Source organism: Podarcis raffonei, chromosome 5, assembly GCF_027172205.1.
Source record: "Podarcis raffonei isolate rPodRaf1 chromosome 5, rPodRaf1.pri, whole genome shotgun sequence".
Classification (NCBI taxonomy): domain Eukaryota; kingdom Metazoa; phylum Chordata; class Lepidosauria; order Squamata; family Lacertidae; genus Podarcis; species Podarcis raffonei.
The window spans coordinates 30,472,109-30,488,720 of NC_070606.1; the positions used below are offsets into that span (position 1 = coordinate 30,472,109).

Consider the following 16,612-nt stretch of genomic DNA (forward strand, 5'->3'; position numbering starts at 1 on the left):
TGGGCGTCGACGGGGTCACGTGACGTGTTTAAATCTCTCTCTGTGTGTGTGTGTGTGTGTGTGTGTGTGTGTGTGTGTGTGTGTGTGAGTGAGAGAGGTGCGGGAGGGGGGGCTGTCTTTTCCGTCTACGGGGAAAGGTGGGGGTGAGAGCGAGCGGGCGGAGAGAGAGAGGGAGGGAGTAGTTGCTCCTTCTCCAAGATGGCGGACGGGGAGACGCCGCTCCTCCAGTGCCGGAGCGGCGGCCGCGGCAGCAGCGGCGGCGGCGGGGCTGTGTCAGGCGCCTCGGAAAGCCCGGAGCCAGCTGTGAAGCGTCAACGCCGGGGCTCCACTGACAGCGCCGGCCGGGCCTGTTCGGCCGCGAAGGAAGCCGGCGGAGAGGCGGAGGCGCCTCTTTACATAGGAAGCGCCGCCGCCGAGGAGGCCCTGGCGGAGGAGGAAGAGGTCGCTGCTGCTGCTGCTGCTGCTTCCTCTGGCAACAGCGAGCCGGGAGAGGCCTCGGCAGCGGTGGGAGAAAGAGGAGGAGAGGAAGGCTGGAGCTGCGCTGGGCTGAGGCGCTGGGGCCTGGCCCGAGAGGAGCCGCCGCCGCAGCCACTACTGCCGCAGTTGTCGCCGCCGCCGCTGCCGAGGTGGTGGCCGAGCCAAGGGGAGGGAGCAGAGGCGGCGCCCGCCGGAGACGCAGCGGAGGCGGCCATTGGCTGCGGGGCGGCGCAGTGTTCGAACGGCGCTGCGGAGGCGGCCGCGCGCCCAGGTGAGGAGCCGCTCCAGAGGGGGAGGGGGCGGCAGGTGGGCGCAGGGCAGCGACCAGGTCACGGAGGAGGAGCGGCAGCATCAGCACCGCTCGGCCTGCTCTTTAGCGGCACGGGAGGGAGGGAGTCGCAGGGAGAGACCCGAGAACACCGGCATCCTCTTCTAACCCCACCTCAATGGGATTCGCGCTGTCGGGGCTGGGGGAAGTCAAGGCACTGCTTAGTCCTTCTCTCTCCCTCCCGCGATCTTCAAGACCTGAAGGCCTTGGGAAATCCTCCTAAACACAGTCTTAATGTTTGCAGTAATCTGTGGCTCCTCCCATCCCATCCACTTGTCACCGCTGGAGCCGGTGGGGTGGGGGAAGAGAGCTGGAAGAAGGCGACTAAACGTGCAGCCTGGTCCTATACAAGTTTGCTCTAACTGCGTATAACTTGCAGCCTTCAACAGCAGTCTGTGCCTAGGAGGATAAAGTTGGCCGAAGCCAGTTTCACTTGGGCTGACGGTTTGCTTAGTAGCAAAAAGCTAGTAATCCCATGCAGAATACAGGGATCTTGGGCAAGCTAGGTTTTTCTGACTTCTATGGCAAGTGCATCATGTGGAGGCGGAGCACCCTCTTCTATGCAACTCTTGAAGATACAGAAGTTAAAGCAAATCTTACATATTATTTCGATGGTACCTAAAGTTTACATAAATGAGTATGAATGATGTAAACATGATTAAATCCCAGTTTAAAGGAATCTTGTTACTTCTTGTAGGTGAAGTACAGCATAACTTGTTCTAAATGTGATGGCCCTACTTTTATCTGATAATAGTTTGTCTCTGTTTAATGTCTTTCAGACAATATGTTTTTTAATGATGAAATAATTGCAAACGGCTTCCATTCCTGTGAGAGTGATGAAGATGATAGAGCCTCTCATGCAAGCTCCAGTGATTGGACTCCAAGGCCACGTATAGGTAGCTAGTTAGAATTGAATATAGGGGTTCCAATTAAATATCTTGTAAGATTACACCTTCATTCTTGCTTTTATTTTATTGGGCAAGTCATATCTTTATATTTGTGACACTGTTGTCTTTCCTTCATGTAAGTCTGAACTCTGAGTGGTTTGTTGAGGTGCCTGTATATTTGGCTGCTTATCTTGGCATGAGTAGGAGTTGCACCTTGGAAGAGTAGCTGAGTGGCAAATTGCCCCTGCTTTTATCCTTCCATATTATCAACTCTACACCGTGCAAAACTATGGAGTGCTCTATCTCTTTCTTCAGCTCTAAATCCAGAATTGGCAATTGAGGGCATTCCGAGGTGCAAGCCTGAGCAGTGTGTATGGAGGTCCTGGGCTGCCCAGAAAACAAGACCCTCTCTCACATTTGCTCATGTGGTCCAAAGGAAAGGAAAGCAATACATTTGGCACCAGCTTGGTGGCAGGAGTTGCGGGAAGGAGGCATACAAGACACCATACAAGTGCCTTAGGGACTCCACTCCTAATTTTTGCAGGCCTTTTCTTCTTCCAAGGATGTCCTGCAAGGCAGCAGGCACAGATTGTTCCTTAGGGTTTACTCCCAAAGCCTTTTCACATTACATGTAGTTCTGTAATTTTTTTCCCCACCAATTTTTTTCCTTTGTTTTATGCAGCAACTGAGGTTGCAATCTGAATTGGGGATTAATTCTGCCCTACCGCTTGAATTGTTTTCTTACTGAAAATAATCTCCTTAGCTGCTTTTACCCCACAAAGGAAAAAAAGATATGGGAACCAATTGTCCTATTCATGGGATTAATACAAAAATGCTGTGGTTATTTGTTGCTCACAGGATGCCTCACCCATAATGCCAATGCATGCCCTTTTGTGTGCAGTACATTACACGTTTTTTCAGATTGGTATGCTACTTGCTCTGTTGAAAATGTGATAAACAAAAAAGGTTGCAGAATTTTCTCCTTCAGGTTGAATATTCTGCATCAGCCAGATGACAATTGCTTTATTTTCTATTACAGGCCCATACACTTTTGTCCAACAACATCTCATGCTAGGCACAGATCCACGTGCAATTCTGAAAGACTTGTTGCCAGAAACTATTCCGCCTCCTGAACTTGATGACATGACATTATGGCAAATTGTTATTAATATCCTGTCAGAACCACCTAAAAGAAAAAAGAGAAAAGATATCAATACAATAGAGGATGCTGTGAAACTACTACAAGAGTGCAAAAAAATAATTGTCTTAACAGGAGCTGGGGTATGTATCTAATGTTGAATAGAATAAGTAGAACATTATTTGAGATTTTAATTATTCTGATGCAAGTATGTGGATCATGTGAATGGATTGCTCTCTGCTGTGCTACAGTAATGCTAGAGTCGCTCCTGGGCAGATGTTTTTCTATATCCAACACCAGCAAGGGATGGTTGTCCATATCACAAAGCTCACAGTTCTTAAGAAAATATTTATATCCCATGTGCCCAAATATGCTGAAGGAAAGATACCTGTGTGCCCTAGTGGAATGTGAATGTTGTAGCAAATGCAGTGATTTTAAGACCTTTCATCATGGGCAACAATTCTGTACTGCGGCCCAGATTAAACTAGTTGCACTTGTGGGAGCCAGTGCAACAAGTGCCATTCGTGTTCTCTCCCCCCCCCCCCATCAGGTTTGGAGGGGTGGGAGAACTGCTAGAACAGTGTGCGGTGGTGGGGGAGGGGAGAGCATTCAGCCAAACAGGCAGACAGAGTCTCATTGTGCATCCTGCAGAGCACCTGAGCAAAGGGATGAGCAACTAACTTCTATCACTAGCACGAAGGAACAGTTAATTCCCTTGCTCTGATACTGTAAACACTGACCTTTCATTGAGGCAGTAGCAGCCACCCTTGTTTCAGTGTTCAAGTATATGCAAGTGAATCTTCAAAGGTAGGTAGAAAGGCTAAGGAAAGTAACTAATTTCTGGTAACCCACTATTGTTGGCCAGCCTCCAGGAGACTGAGGCAGCAGTGTATTTGCAGCCTATTTCCAAACCATTGTAGAATCATAGAATTTTACAGTTGGACAGGACTAGTAAAGCATTTGACAGAGTTTTAGGAAGTAAGTGGTAGAACTTGGCAGTGATGCTCATTTGCATCATATACAATGACTTTAGTTGGAGTGCAAGCAGAAGCTTGTTCTGCAGCAACTAATGCCCTGAATAGAATCACACTACCTACTTTCATTTGTCTGGAACCAATATGATACCTGTTAAGAAAAGTCTTACTGATTTTGAAGTGACTGAACTGAAACGTTAATTAACTCTGCAGTTCTCTAGCCTGTATGCATATTGTGTTGGATTCTCATAAGTAGTTTTGCTATAGTTGTAAGTGGAATTTCCTAATCTGCAGTTTTTTTAGGTACCTGAATAATGGATAGTTCTAAAAAAAGTAATATTTTATTTGCCAAAAGAAAATAAGCAAACAGTTAGGGGGTGACTATTTTTAGTTAATTATTTAGTTAGTTATTAAAAGCATTTATAAACTGCTCACTGTTTTAAATAATCTCTAAACATTAAATTTTACAGTGTATAGTCCAAATATTTTACAGCAACAAATGTTGTTATAGTATACAATTGATCTTTATTATGGTATGTAACCTATTTCAGGTATCTGTTTCTTGTGGAATCCCTGACTTCAGATCAAGAGATGGTATCTATGCACGCCTTGCAGTAGATTTCCCAGATCTTCCTGATCCTCAAGCAATGTTTGATATTGATTACTTCAGGAAAGATCCAAGGCCGTTTTTTAAGTTTGCAAAGGTGCCTTTTCTCTCTTGCTTGTATGAAAAACAGATACGTTTAAACAACCTATAATCTTTATGTATCTAAAACAAAGACAGTTTTCCTCAAAGCTGTTATGCCCTTACATGAGCAAAGAGGCACATTGATTATTGCACCAATATAAAATCGCAAATAATGATGTCATGCTTGCTTTGTAGTGTGTTTGAGTAATAATCAGTGCTCTCTTTCTCTTGTAGTGGTTCTTATTTTTATGGGATATAAAGAAACTAAAGAAGCCAAAGTTTATAGAGTAACTATCACTGTTGCTTCTCCTATTAAGAAGGCACTACTCTTTTTTTTTTTTACTCGATACAGTAGCGATATGCTTATAACAAATAGGTGGAGTCAAATGTGTGAGTGAACTTTAGCTTACACAGTAGAACTTCATCTTCCTCTCCAGCCCTCCTCCTGCCTCTGGTTCCCCCTCCCCCCCCCAAAAAAAAGTTTCAGATGATCTCCTTCCCTACTCTGAATCAGATTTTGATGGTGTCTGGATGGGAAGAGGAAAGTGAAATACTTCAGTATGACTAAAAGTCTATTCCACTCATAGACAGTTTTGAATACAATCAAATGTTTAAATGCCATTATGATTTATGACTTTACAATAGCATTGCATATACTGAATCTTGTTTGATGGTGGCGGGTGGGGAAAACTAATTTTCTGACGGTGTATTTATATGCCAAGCTGCGGCATAAATATTTTTGTCTTAAACTTAAGGCATCCACTGAAAAAGCAATAATATTGTTTTGGAAGCTTTCTACTTTATGAACAAATTTTATTCTTTCATAAAATTAATAACATAATGAATGAAAATAGCACAAGCTAAGTTGACCAACTTGAATACGTACAATGTTAGTAAAATGTAAAATCAAAAGCTTTTTCAGTAGGTTTCAATTATATGTGATTTCACTGATGCACGTGGTGCCTCGGAACATAGCTCCTACATAAAAGGGAGCTGCCTGTATACTTTTTTTAATGCAACCTATAATTCCTTTGGGGATCTTTCTGGATGTAAGATTGTGGATGCTAAATAGCTTTTCTTTTCATTCATACCTTTTAATGATCAACACTGATCAACAGTTGTAATGATCAACATTTTTAGGGCTTGGAAGATACACTTTTTCAGAAGAGTGGGTTGTATTAAGGTTGTGCGCGTGCAGAGTACCGCTCACAAAGTTGGACTTCCCCTTTCTCTCTTCTCCCTGTGCTGCCTCAAAATACCCTTTGAAGGCTGCAGCCCTCTGGAGCAGATTTTGAGAATCCCTGGAGGTCTTCAAAGGAAAGGATAGGAGGGGGAAGTTCTGTTGCATGTGGAAGTATGCTGTGCTATCAGAACAGCAGCACTGGACATGACTCCATATTTAAGCTGTGCATAGCATGTCATATGTTCAATGGGGGTGGCAGGAGATGGTGTATACATTTCCCCCATTTAAGTTAATGATGTATGTTATAGTATTTTCTCCAAGCCGAAAGGTTAACACAAGTTACGATCAGTTTAAGAAAATGTTGGTTCTAGTAAGCAATAGCTAATGTATGGTGACTGATGTTTAAACAAAAACTGAAATGTGATATTAGCAAAATTTATTTTTCGCTTTTTAAAAAATTCTACAGGAAATATATCCTGGACAGTTTCAACCATCTCTCTGTCATAAATTTATAGCTTTGATGGATAAAGAAAAAAAACTGCTTCGCAATTATACTCAGAACATAGATACACTGGAACAAGTGGCAGGAATTCAAAGGATAATCCAATGTCATGGTTAGTCAATCTTAAATTCTATCTAGATCTCATGTTAATTTTAATGTGCGTGATAAGGGATATGTGGAATCTTTCAGCATTTTGCATCATCTGTCACTTGGTTAGTTCCTGGAGAATATAGAATAGGATAAATGTTTTGAACTGTACATTTATGAATACATCTGAAAAGGATTTTGTGTCCGCTCCCTGACAGTGAATTCTACTGCAGTGCCCCCATAGATTTTCAGGATGAACAAATGAAATAAAACAACAATGGGTAGTATTCAACTAATTCATACTTGGAGTAAACCCATTGGAATCCAAGGGTTTGCTTACAGTGGGCCTACTCTAAGTATGACTAACTGGATATCATCCAGTGAATTTTATCAGCTAAGTGTGAACATGCAAATTAAGTCATATATGTTTGTATGTGTTCCTATTTTCAGATCAGTATGACTAGAATAAACTAGGTCGGTTGATATTTTAATCCAGACAACTGCATACATCTTTATTTGCTTTCTGGTGTGTGTATGTGTTTCAGGTTCCTTTGCAACAGCTTCTTGCCTCATCTGTAAATACAAAGTCGATTGTGAAGTTGTTCGAGGAGACATTTTCAATCAGGTAGGAATGAAACCATAAATATTATCAGGTACATTTAAGGCTGCATTAATAAACAGGCTTAAGGAGTAAGGCTCACTAAGCTTAACTGATCTTCTGTGCAAACATGATTAGGAATGCACTGTTAATGAACAAAAAGTATGAGTGTTAATAACTATCAGATAAAATGTTATCCTTATATCTAGAAATGTGAACTGTAGCAGTTCAAGAATTCAGTTTACATAGAAGCAGTTGTAGTTCTCCAGACAAGTGCAGTTCTTATTTATTATCATTGTTGCATACCACTCCAATCTCCAAGCAGTGCAAGATTCCAGAGGTTCCAGATGCTTACCTAGGGGTTCAAAAAGCTAGCCTGGCTTGATTGGCTTTTAACACTTGCTGGATCCAGGGATTATAGGGATCTGGAATCCTCCCAACCCCAAATCTCATAACACTATATTTATATTTCACCATTGCTTCAGTTGAGCTCAAAGCAGCTTGGAAAGATTCTTCAAAGTAGAATATTTCTTGTAGGTTAGTTCAGATGTGACTCTGGACCTGTCATTCACTGGAGGACACTTTGACTTTTATTTCCCTAAGTATTTTAGCTCAGCTGCCTAAGATTAGAGCTAGTAGTGTCAGAATGATTTCAGTCCACCTTCCATTTGGGAAGGGAAAGTTGCAGGGATATAATTTGTAAGCTCTAGGGAAAGAAGCAGCTTTGGGGAAAAGACTGAAGATTAAGAGGAGGGAATCTAAAGGATGGGGGTCTGGAGACAAGGTGGTTGAATCAAGGATGCATAGTGACAGTAGACTGAGAATTGGGAGGAAAGGCTTTGTGAGACTAGGAAAGGAGGAACTAAGGCATCCGTGGAAACTACTACCCTGCAAAAATTATTATACGCCTGCTAAGAGGCTAGTAACCTGGGTTTCCATGCTGGCTATGGAAACACATGACTAATGTTTAATTGATGCATCTTCATTGTATGTATCATAATCTGTTTCTGTACAATAGAGAGAGAATACATATGTGAGGCAGTCCTTCACAAAAGCTGATAAATATGCAACATGTGCTGTGCTTCTCTTTGTTGGGTCAGATGAGAGGAAATATTTGTAAATTATTCATAGAATAGGTCTCTGGAAAATTGTAATCTCTAACATTTTCACGAGTTTAAAAATAATTTGTTCAGGTGCTTCATGGAAAAAACCTGGTTAAAGTATTAGTCTTCCTCTATTGAGTACAATTGTTAAAGAATACAATTCATACTTGCATGTCATCGTCAGTTTTGTTACACTTGGAATATTATTTAGAAAAGCTGTGGATTATAACATCAGTCATTTCTTATAGCAATCTGAACTTCTTAATAAATCTGTTGCAGCTAATGTTTTGACCCAGTGATTTGCTAATTGAATTTAACTTCTATAAAACTAAAACTAATAATGCAACCTTTGGTATGCAGGTTGTTCCTAGATGTCCCAGGTGTTCACCTGATGAACCACTTGCCATCATGAAGCCGGAAATAGTGTTCTTTGGTGAAAATCTACCTGAGCAGTTTCATAGGGCCATGAAGTATGACAAAGATGAGGTTGATCTTCTCATTGTTATCGGGTCTTCACTTAAAGTAAGACCGGTTGCGTTAATTCCAAGTAAGTGTTGATTGCTCATCTCTTAGGCATATGGAGGGGAATCTCTGTTTCAGAATAAATATATAAGGAGCTTCCATACAACTGTCATGCTGTACAGTGCTGTAATTATTGAATTTAGAGAGTTTTTTAGATCTGGGAGGAATATAAGAGCAAGGAGTGTATTTATCTTGCATACTATTAAGTAATATTGCAGAAGCAGAATTCTAGGTCACTTTTTAGTGCATTTACAAGTAGTTCCTAAAACTAGTTGTCACATTTGTTAATAACAGTTGACATTATATTTCTGTAACATTCATTTTGTTTTATTTTTCTTAAACATGTAGGTTCTATCCCACATGAAGTGCCTCAGATTCTAATTAATAGGGAACCATTGCCTCATCTACACTTCGACGTGGAGCTTCTTGGTGACTGTGATGTCATTATCAATGAATTATGTCATAGATTAGGTGGTGAATATACAAAACTTTGTAGCAATTCAGTGAAACTTTCAGAAATAACAGAGAAGCCTCCCAGACCTCACAAAGAATTTGAAATACATTCAGCTGAATTACCACCTACTCCTCTAAACATTTCTGAATATTCTAGTTCACCTGAAAGAATTGCACCGCAACATTCTCAGGTGGTACGTTCAGAGCAATCTTCTGAATATAAAGCAGGAAATTCTAATGCTTCCTTGGAGTCTAAAGAGAACTGTGTAGAAGAAAAAAATCAAGAAGTTCAAAACTCTTTAGAGAATGTTGAAAGTCTTTCTGACCATCTAGAAAACCCAGAACATGTGAAGGAAAATGGATCTAACCAAGAGGAAAACAAAGAGAGAAGTGAAAAAACATCTGTTGAAACACTGAGAAAATGTTGGGTTAATAGATGTGCAAAAGAGCAGATTAGCAAGCGGCTTGATGGTAAGTGCTTAAATAATTTGCAAACACCACTACATTCAAATTAAACAATACTTTCAAAGTATTAAACACAGCAATTTTGTTTTAAAGGAATTCAGTCAGTAGTGAACAGCATTTTGTAAAAATGTCCTGATCTTGCAACCAGAGATACAAACAAAAACATGTACATCCACTTCAATAAAAAATACTTAGATTTATGTTGGTGCAGTACAATAGGAAATCTAGAACAAATGAAAGAATTCCTCTGACTGAACCAGCTGATTACTTCAAATGTTTGCAAGCTTTCAAACTACATGTAGGCAATATGAACTGAATTTATTTTGTATGCCTTCAAAAATAATGTCTGCATTTCTAATATACTTGTTTTATCTCTCTGCTTTTCTGCCTTACAAAGCTATTGTCAGACCCATATGAAATGAGATATCTATTTATAATTATATCCCACTTTGTCCCTGAAGGTATTTAAAAAAGTGGTCCTACCCATGGCTGTGGACAAAATCCAAATTAGGATATTTGTAATAAAACAATGTAGTAATCTTTGTTTTGTTCTAAAATGCAACAAATCTAGAAAGGCAATCGGACGTGAAACACTGATAAACACTTGGTTGATGAAGTTGTGCAGTGCCTTTAAGTCAACTCGCATCACCTTCATTTGGCATGACTTGGTGAAGGATGATGGGAGCTGTAGTCCACAATAACTGGCATCACATAGGTTACCACTGGTTTCAGCAATTAGGCTGCAGTCCAGACCTCTGATCTGCCACAGGTAGGGTGACAGGGGCAGCACTATCCCTCCACCCAGCCCAAAACAGCTGTACTGGAGGAAAGCCCCCAAACAGGATGTGCCAGGGAGGGGTTGAACCAACCAGGGATACCCTGGATCCCAACTTGGCCCCACTGACATCACTTAACCCTCACACCAACTCTAGGCTGGTAAGGATTATTGAGTTCAATGTGGCTTACTTCTGAAAAGACGTGTATAAGATTGTGCTGTCAAGTACATTATGGGCGATTCCACACAATCTAAAAAGTGGCAATGGAAATGGCACTTCTGTGTGTCGTGTGAAGGGGAGGGGAATTTACATATCCCCGTGGATATTTTCCCCCTGCAAGTCCCCACAGGAAATATGCACATCTTTTGTTTCTCTTCCCCCTCTTCTTTCCCACTCCCTCATCTTTTCACAAAATCCAGAAGCAGCAAGAGGGGGAAGGGTCAGTTCAAACATGATTCACAGGATTCGGAATTACTTCTACACATTTGAGCAGCATTGTTTGCCTGATTAGGACATCATGACAAAATTAAGTTTTGCTTTAAGCAGAAAGGGGATCTTGAGTGGGGGGGGGGGAACGTGAGGCAAAGTCTCACTCCTGAAAATCTAAAACAAGGTTTGAAGGATTATCTAAACCAACCCAAATTTTAAGATGCAGACTTCTGTTATTACCACTGCTTTTAAGCATCCAAATCAACTCAATTGTTGCAAGAAAAACCCGAAAAGAATTGGGAAACTTGTTTTCCCCTCAGTTTACAAGGATTGGTGCACATGGCAGTAGTTTTCAGTGCCAAGCTATTATATGAAGCCATTCCTTATATGGACTATGTGAGTTTTCTCCACACCATCCAATTTCTTCTTCTTCTTTTTTTGCAGTGCCATATAGAAATTGACTTGGTATTTGTGGCAGCTTGCCTTGTAGAAGTTGTAGTGTGCACACCAGCACCAAGCTTCTGGTACATGTCTGCCAGATGTGAAGCATGGATATGTTTTTTGCATTACAAATTGTATTAATATAGAACAGTATGCTTTCCTCAAGTTCAGAATGTCTAATAGTATACTGGAGATAAAAATATGATTTTCTGAGTAAGACAAAATCTCATTTAGATGCCTGGAATGGGAGAGACTTGCAGCACGAACAGGTTGCAGCAATACCAAGAGTTGTACAGGCCTTTTAGTGTAGCTTGCAATTGCACAGTCCCATCAAAAATGGTATTTCAGTCAACTTGCTTTTAATAAGCCTTTAGGCGGTAAGCTCTGAAGCGATTGCTGTATTTCTTTGATAACAGTCATTGGCACAGTCTGACATCATTGCTTATTAAGATGTATCTTTGAGAAAAGTAAAGGGAAAGAAGTGGATTGTAGATTTCATAATTAAACCACAGAAATTAGTTACACAGTCATAGCTGCTTCCCTTCCCTCAAGATCTTTGATCGTGGCCACCAGTAAATGAGAGTGGAAGGGAGCTCTTCCTTTGAGACAATATTGGAATGTGTACATTATGTGTACAGTGAGAAACTTGGAGGGGGTTGCTGAATAGTGAATGCCTTCATATGTTACTGAATCCAGTTAAGCACATAGCAGCATGTAGTAAGCCTTTAAAAAGGGATTCCATAGTCCACAACATGTGAAATTAAAGTGTAATAAATTTTATGTATACCTATTTCCTTACCTAGAAACAGTAGTGCTTAAAATATTGACAACCCATAAGCATTAATGTATCACATTTAGGACTTCTTGGGATGATTAATGCTGAAATAACTATTCTTGCTAATCAAACATGTTTCAGGTACCCAATACTTGTTTTTACCACCAAATCGCTATATTTTCCATGGTGCTGAGGTATACTCGGACTCTGAAGATGATGTCATATCCTCCAGCTCTTGTGGAAGTAGCAGCGATAGTGGGTCCTGTCATAGTCCAAGCTTAGACATAGAAGACGAGAGTGAAATTGAAGAGTTCTATAACGGTATAGAAGAAGATACTCCTGACAGAGAAGAGGAGAATGGATATGGAGAAGATGGAATTGAGCTTCAGGAATCTGAGTCTGTGTCGGTAAACGAAACTGTAGGATTTGACCATTCGACAGACAAACTATAAAGTAATTACTGACTGGTTTCAGGAACTTTCCCACCAGCATTAGCAGTTTTGGCATGTTGGAATGAATGTGTACTGAATTTAGAGCAAGGAAAATATAAGGATGTAGTGTTTATAAGCAACTAGAATAGATTTTCATGCATAGTTTTCTAACTTTTCCAATTAAATTCTATAAAGGCACACTCAACACTAATCTCTTTGAATTTTGAAGGTACTAAGTATCTTTTTACTGTCACTCATTCATTTTTATTAAGTTTAATCTGTGTGAGCTGTGTGTGTGTACATATACAGTATTTTTGCTTAACAAATTTCAACCTTTTTTTTTTTTTGAACCGTTTTGAAAAAGCCATTGGAATGTTAATATAATATAAAGGGAACAGCTAATCTAGACCAAAGAATGGTATTTTCACGCCTCTTGCTTTGTAACACTTTGATTTATTTAAAGTCTCCTCCCCCCCCCAGCTCTGTTACTGCATAATCTGTTTAACACTGGTATTTCCCCAAAAGTTAGTATGGCAGCTATGTTTCTTAACATTAGTCTTCATGTTGAAATGCATGTGAGCATATTGAAATTAGGCATCGTAGTGAATACCTGGAAATCCCTGACTACTTTGATTATTAGAAAGTGCTACTGCAAAACAAAAAACTTCCTGTGGATATGTAATAGTGCCTATTGGCTAGCAAAATTATAGCAAAATGGTGTTCAGTTAAATAGTAGCTCATTAAACTTTTTTGTGACACACAAAGGGTAGGTGGAACAGGAAGTCAGTATACAAAGCTAGCACTTAATGTATAAAATCTTTTGTGAATGCTGCCAAAATGTGAATATGTAAATGTACTGAAGGTGTGTATATAATATTCAGGATATGGGAGCAGTCTCCAAAAGAGCTTCTGTACCCAACACAAACCCTTAAAAGGAGAAACTTAAACTTCCAATATAAAACAGAAAGTTCAGTTTAAGCATAAGTTTAAAATATGCTGTTTGAGGACGGCTTCTGTTTTGGATAACTTAATACCACGTGTTGGTACTGAATTATACAAAAAGCAGCTACAGAAATTGGTCACAACGCTGCTTCTTCAAGGCTGCCTTTTAAAAGTGGATGTCACACATACTTCCAGCTGCAGATTGTTTCCATCTTCCACAATGTGTTTCCTCACCCTGTATTTAATAGTAAGTTTTATGTTTATTTGTGAAACCACTTTTCAGCCGTATCCCAAGAGAGCTCTGCCAGTTATTGATCATTCATTCATGTACATTGCTTTAATATTTATTCCATTTTGAAATATGTAAAGTGGTTGTCCTTTTTAAGCAATTAATACACCTGTTCTGTAACAATAGCATAAAAAAGTGTTAAGAATGGCCTTCTGTGTTCATCTGAAAAACATTGGCATGTTTTCTAATGGTCCAGGTTCTAAATAGCAGAACTTGCTAGACTACACTAAAGAATGCAATATGTTTAGCTTTGCTTGCATGTCAAAATGTATTTGTGCTATAGGAGATATTTTAAAATGAAAATATTTTGTTTTTAAATTATTTTTACAGTGTGGATTATTTTATGCTTTTATATTGTATATAGTGTCTTTTATGTAACCAACTGGCAAATGTTTTGTAGAAGACTGTTTTAAAATGATCTGGCTCTCTTCCTGCAACTTTTGAAATACAAAACCAGTGTTTTATACTCGTATAGTCTGTTTTAAGGTCTATTAAATGGTCGTTTAAATTTTGGTTGCTGTTAATAATGTGTGTGGAAAGCCTCTCACTCCTCTCTTGCAACTTCTTGTTTTACCAACAGATATGAAATACAATACAGCTTGTGGAAAGTATACTATGGTGTTTCTGCACCTAGGGTTTCTAATGGATGTGAACAACACCATGGCTGGCTTTAAATTTAGTCTAAGCTTAATATGAGACCAATATGATCTTTTGAGCAATTTAGACCAAGCCTCCATCAAATGTCTTAACTTTTCATTTTAAAGAACGAACAGGACCACTGCAGATGCAATGCAGCCAACTTTCTCTTACCTGTGCATAATAAGGTGGCCTATTACTTCTGTGCCTGCTCTCTTCAGATCCTGCATGTGAGATGCAAACACACCCCATCCTGTTTTAATGCTTGAAGCCAATTGTGCTATTTCTTCACTTTGCCTACTGTTGCTGCCATGCTATAATTCACAGCATGAATTCACACAGTGAATTTGCAGTCCCTGATTTGAGCTAACCCATGAGTAGTGCCAACAATGATTATTTACAGATGAACAGAGAAGAGCAGCCTGACAGGACCTTAAATGTTTTCCATCCTTCATAAGAAGCTTTTCCTATGTATGTTTTATGCATTAAAAGGAGGTGCTAGAATATCTCAATACATTAGGATAACTGAATTAGCTGCCTCCATGTAACAAGCCATTTCTGACTGCTGGTCTGACTCACTACATGAATTGCCAAGTCTTCGCCATGCCAGTTAGTTTTTTCTCCCTATGTTTTGCCCCAGAAAATCACTCATGCACCATCCAAACACCTTAGAAGCTAGAAATAGCTTAATTGTTCCTTTTGGCAGCCATCTCCCTATAATAGTCATCTTTCCATATCAAACCTAAAGTTAATGTGCAACAGTTATTCTACTGGCTGCCTACACAAGGGCAGAGGCTTGCATGTGAGGAAAGGGAAGTATGTAATCCACTTAAAAGTATTTTATTTCATATTATTGTGTGAGCAAAAGTGTATCAAGATACTCATCTTCAGGTGACTCTACAACCCAACAGATGGAGGAGAATCTGCCACAGTTCAGCAATGTAACTTTCAAAGTAAAAACAAAGGAAATTTTCTATCTGATTTTTATTTTAATAATATATAAGGCCACTCAAAAACAGTGTTCACTGGGTGGCTCATTAATAAAATGATAAAATGCAATTAATACTTTGTATGTAAATATTTTAATCTGATAACCTTGTATTTATGAAACCCTAAGAACAGCTGTGCAACTGCAACTATAAAAGACCTAGTGGCTTAAGGAGGGTGTATTTGTGTGATCAAGGATTGCCTGTCTTTTTTAGGAGTGAGACTCCTCTGGAGTAGAATATAGGACAGTTAATATGGTCAGTATAATAATAAAGCTCTGAGGGGACAGGTGCACCTGCCCAAATTCTCATATGATGTGAGGGAGGATGAATGACTTTGTTTGTTTGTTTTTTAAGTGGGGAGACCTTTGACTTGTCATTTTCTCTGGCCCTAGCTGTATTTCATAGCAAACTGTTCTGTGAGCCCCCTTGCCATGTGAAACACCCAGTAAGGGTCATCTTATTCCACATGGACATACTGTACCTGAGTTCTAAGACCATTCTTGGAGGCGGTTGCTCATCTTCTGAAACAGATAACCGACACCTCTTGTTGTGGCACTTACTGTAACAACTTCATTGTGAGAAGCGGCACCTATTTTTCTAGAATGAAAGCCCCGGTGCGACCCTACCTGGCCCTTGAGAGTGCTTCTGCGCAGGTGCTGCATTGCAAATCCCCCCCTTCCTCCATTCCAAGCCTTCCCCAGCCTGGTAACCTCCAGACACTGGGGATGACAGACCCTCCAAGTGTCCCCGTTTTCCAGGGACATCCCTGATTTAGTGAAGCCGTCCTGGTTTCTGCTATGATCCCGGGAACGTCCCGCTTTTCCTTAGGACGGCCCTATTTCCATTGGGAGAAATCTTGGAGGGTACGGAGTTAATGTTTTACAGGGGTACCTCAGGTTACAGACGCTTCAGGTTACAGACTCTGCTAACCCAGAAATATTACCTCGGGTTAAGAACTTTGCTTAAGGATGAGAACAGAAATCGTGCTCTGGCGGCGCGGCGGCAGCAGGAGGCCCCATTAGCTTAAGTGGTGCTTCAGGGTAAGAACAGTTTCAGATTAAGTACGGACCTCCGGAACGAATTAAGTACTTAACCTGAGGTACCACTGTATTACGTTTTCATATATGTTGGAAGCTGCCCAGAGCGGCTGGGGCATAGCTGTCAACCTTCCCTTTTTTTGCTGGAAATTCCCTTATTCCAGCGCTGCTTCCCGCTGCTATCCCATTTTGTTAGATATCCCGTAGCCTGTGCCCGGGACAGGTGAGGCTGCTGATCCCTTATTTTCAAATCTGAAAGTTGACAGCTATGGTCTGGGGCAGCCCAGTAAGATGTGTGGGGTATAAATAGTAAAATTATCATTATGCAATGGGACGCCCCTATTGTCATCGGAGAAATGTTGGCGGGTATGGGATGATGGGAGTTGTGATCTTCACGATGGGGGGAGCACCAAGCTGGCGAAAACTTGGGGGGGGACGAATGACCCATAGCCCTGAGCCTGG

General features: G+C 40.5%; 1 protein-coding gene across 1 annotated transcript; it reads left to right on the forward strand.

Annotated features, from left to right (window-relative positions):
- Positions 1 to 152: 152 nt before the first annotated feature.
- Positions 153 to 14,001, forward strand: SIRT1 (sirtuin 1). Its single transcript, XM_053388404.1, has 9 exons — positions 153 to 748; positions 1,585 to 1,701; positions 2,732 to 2,973; positions 4,356 to 4,508; positions 6,142 to 6,289; positions 6,810 to 6,889; positions 8,326 to 8,512; positions 8,836 to 9,411; positions 11,968 to 14,001. Exons 1-9 carry the CDS (start codon positions 199 to 201, stop codon positions 12,276 to 12,278), a joined length of 2,364 nt encoding a protein of 787 aa, XP_053244379.1. The 5' UTR covers positions 153 to 198; the 3' UTR covers positions 12,279 to 14,001.
- The last annotated feature ends 2,611 nt before the right edge of the window (positions 14,002 to 16,612 follow it).